Source organism: Sinocyclocheilus anshuiensis, unplaced genomic scaffold (assembly GCF_001515605.1).
Source record: "Sinocyclocheilus anshuiensis isolate Anshui unplaced genomic scaffold, SAMN03320099.WGS_v1.1 scaffold1500, whole genome shotgun sequence".
NCBI classification, from domain to species: domain Eukaryota; kingdom Metazoa; phylum Chordata; class Actinopteri; order Cypriniformes; family Cyprinidae; genus Sinocyclocheilus; species Sinocyclocheilus anshuiensis.
Window position 1 is genome coordinate 1,280,309 of NW_015537960.1, and position 2,127 is coordinate 1,282,435.

Sequence of the window (2,127 nt, forward strand, 5' to 3'; positions counted from 1 at the left end):
TGTGTGTGTGTGTGTGTGTGTGTGTGTGTGTGTCTGTGTGTGTGTGTCTGTAGATGTGTATAAACAGACAGTGTCAGAACATCAGTGTGCTCGGGGTTCACGACTGTTCGGCCAAGTGCAGCGGACACGGGGTGAGTTTATATCTGTCTGACTGTCTTTACAGTTTCGCTCAGAAATGTATCTGAATGCTTGGTGAACAGCGTTTCATGTCGACTTTAAGCAGCCCAGAAATCCATCTGAACTAAATCTGATCTCATAATGGAGCAGTTTCATCTTCATAGACCTACATACTGTACAGTATTAACTCCAGAAGCCCATACAGCGCAGAAATCTTCTTGATAAGATGAGGAATCTGAATCTAATGTGACGCTCATGTCAGGATTACCATAATTACATGACAGCTCGTCTTCTTGTCCTCATTCTCATAAATTATTCATTTCTACGACGACGCTCATAATGCCAAACTGGGCTTAGTGTGATTTCTGTTCATAATGATGGCAAAGTGCATGACTACATGATTAATTCAAGTCAAAATCATATGTATAGCATAGCGCACGCATTGTTTTAAAGCATCTCGATGTTCATTTTACAGTATTGTACCTACATTTCTGTATCATGTTTTCATTTGTAAAATGAAAGTTTTGTATTTCCATTTAGCAATTAAATTGAGAGTTTACTAGGATCACTGTTGAAGAAAACATGTCCAGGTCATAATATATCCCAAAATAAATAAAGAAAAATTGGTCATACTTTATTTTAAGGTCCAATTCTCACTATTAACAAACCATTAACTACAACTTTCGCTTCAATAAACTCCTAATTTGCTGCTTATTAATAGTGAGTAAGGTAGTTAAGTTCAGGTATTGGATAAGATCTTGTCTTGTTTTCCAGTAAAGCACATCTAAATGTCTTTAAAACAAGACCAATTTACTTGGAAAGCAAAACTGCATACAACATGACTTGTTTTCATACATTCTGACATTTTGGTTGTTTTCACATGTATCAAAGTCAGAGCTTTAATGAAAATTTGATTTTCGAGCTCATAATTATGTGTTTGACTATGATGTGAATATGATTTTTACAAGTTAGAAACACAATTATAGTAATTTCTTTTTGTAGTTGTAAATTTTGAATGAATGCAAATACTATAGGAATAGGAAATGTCTTGCTCATTCACAATATGATTTCTAGAAATAGTTTTTGTTATGCTGAACATAATTATAGTAATTCTGGCTTTACTTGAATGCAACTAAAATCCACTGAGGACCTTTATTTCAAGTCATTCTCTCTCATATTGTAATGCAAGACTTACACATTCGATACAAATTATTCAAAATGCAAATGCAATTCAGGCTGATCTGAAATATACATTTTACTAAGGTTTCTGGTTTTACACATTTACATTGTCTGTAAGAGTTCCTGCTTTTTAAAATCTACATTTAATTAAGCAAAGCATGTTTAGAGACCAGATGAGATCTGTGTAAATACTGAGGGGTGAATCCTGACAGAGCGAACGTGTTTTAGCTCCAGCATCATGAAAGATCTCACAGTGAACACAGTCTTCCTGAAGAACAGGCCGGATTGGTTACAGCCAGGTTTGTGCAGATAGTGGAAGTCCATGAATGAGCTCATGAATCTCCAGATTAGATCAAGATGTTCCTCTGAGTCCAACATCTGCTGCTCATCAGCACCAAGAGAGAACCAGAAACAAATGCTGCCAAATGGAGGAAAGAGGAAGTGTTTGAGTGTTTTGGTAGATGTTGAGGAGGTGCATTTACAGACATTTTAGCGCGCTGGACATGACGACTGCTCAACACACACACACAAACACAAATAGACCATAGAGACATGCTGCTGGCAAAGTTGAATTCAGAATAATTTCCTGCCTATATTCTGTGTCATGTTTGCATTTGTAAAAGGAAAGTACTTTATTTCCATTTCACAACTAAACTGAGGGCTTACTAGGGAGGTGAATCTCAAGATAACATCTGGATCAAATTTCATCCCAAAATCTAAAGAAAAAAAAAAGTTTTTATTTTTTTTTTATTTTTTTCATTGTGACTTTGATTATTTTCATATAACCAGAAATTAATCATGATTTTAATCAGTGTTTTTATATATATAATA

General features: G+C 35.0%; 2 protein-coding genes across 2 annotated transcripts in view; both read left to right on the forward strand.

Moving 5' to 3' along the window:
• Positions 1–245, forward strand: part of LOC107666906 (disintegrin and metalloproteinase domain-containing protein 12-like) — a gene marked incomplete at its 5' end in the record, with an annotated part of 25,462 nt that extends 25,217 nt beyond the window's left edge. The window contains 2 exons of the mRNA XM_016458421.1: positions 54–131; positions 201–245. Of these exons, the coding sequence (XP_016313907.1) occupies positions 54–131; positions 201–245 (123 nt within the window). The remainder of the gene's footprint in view (positions 1–53; positions 132–200) is intronic.
• Positions 246–1,534: 1,289 nt separating this feature from the next.
• Positions 1,535–2,127, forward strand: part of LOC107666915 (disintegrin and metalloproteinase domain-containing protein 12-like) — a 12,907-nt gene continuing 12,314 nt past the window's right edge. The window contains exons 1-2 of the mRNA XM_016458433.1: positions 1,535–1,595; positions 1,689–1,768. Coding sequence (XP_016313919.1) covers positions 1,535–1,595; positions 1,689–1,768 — 141 coding nt within the window. The remainder of the gene's footprint in view (positions 1,596–1,688; positions 1,769–2,127) is intronic.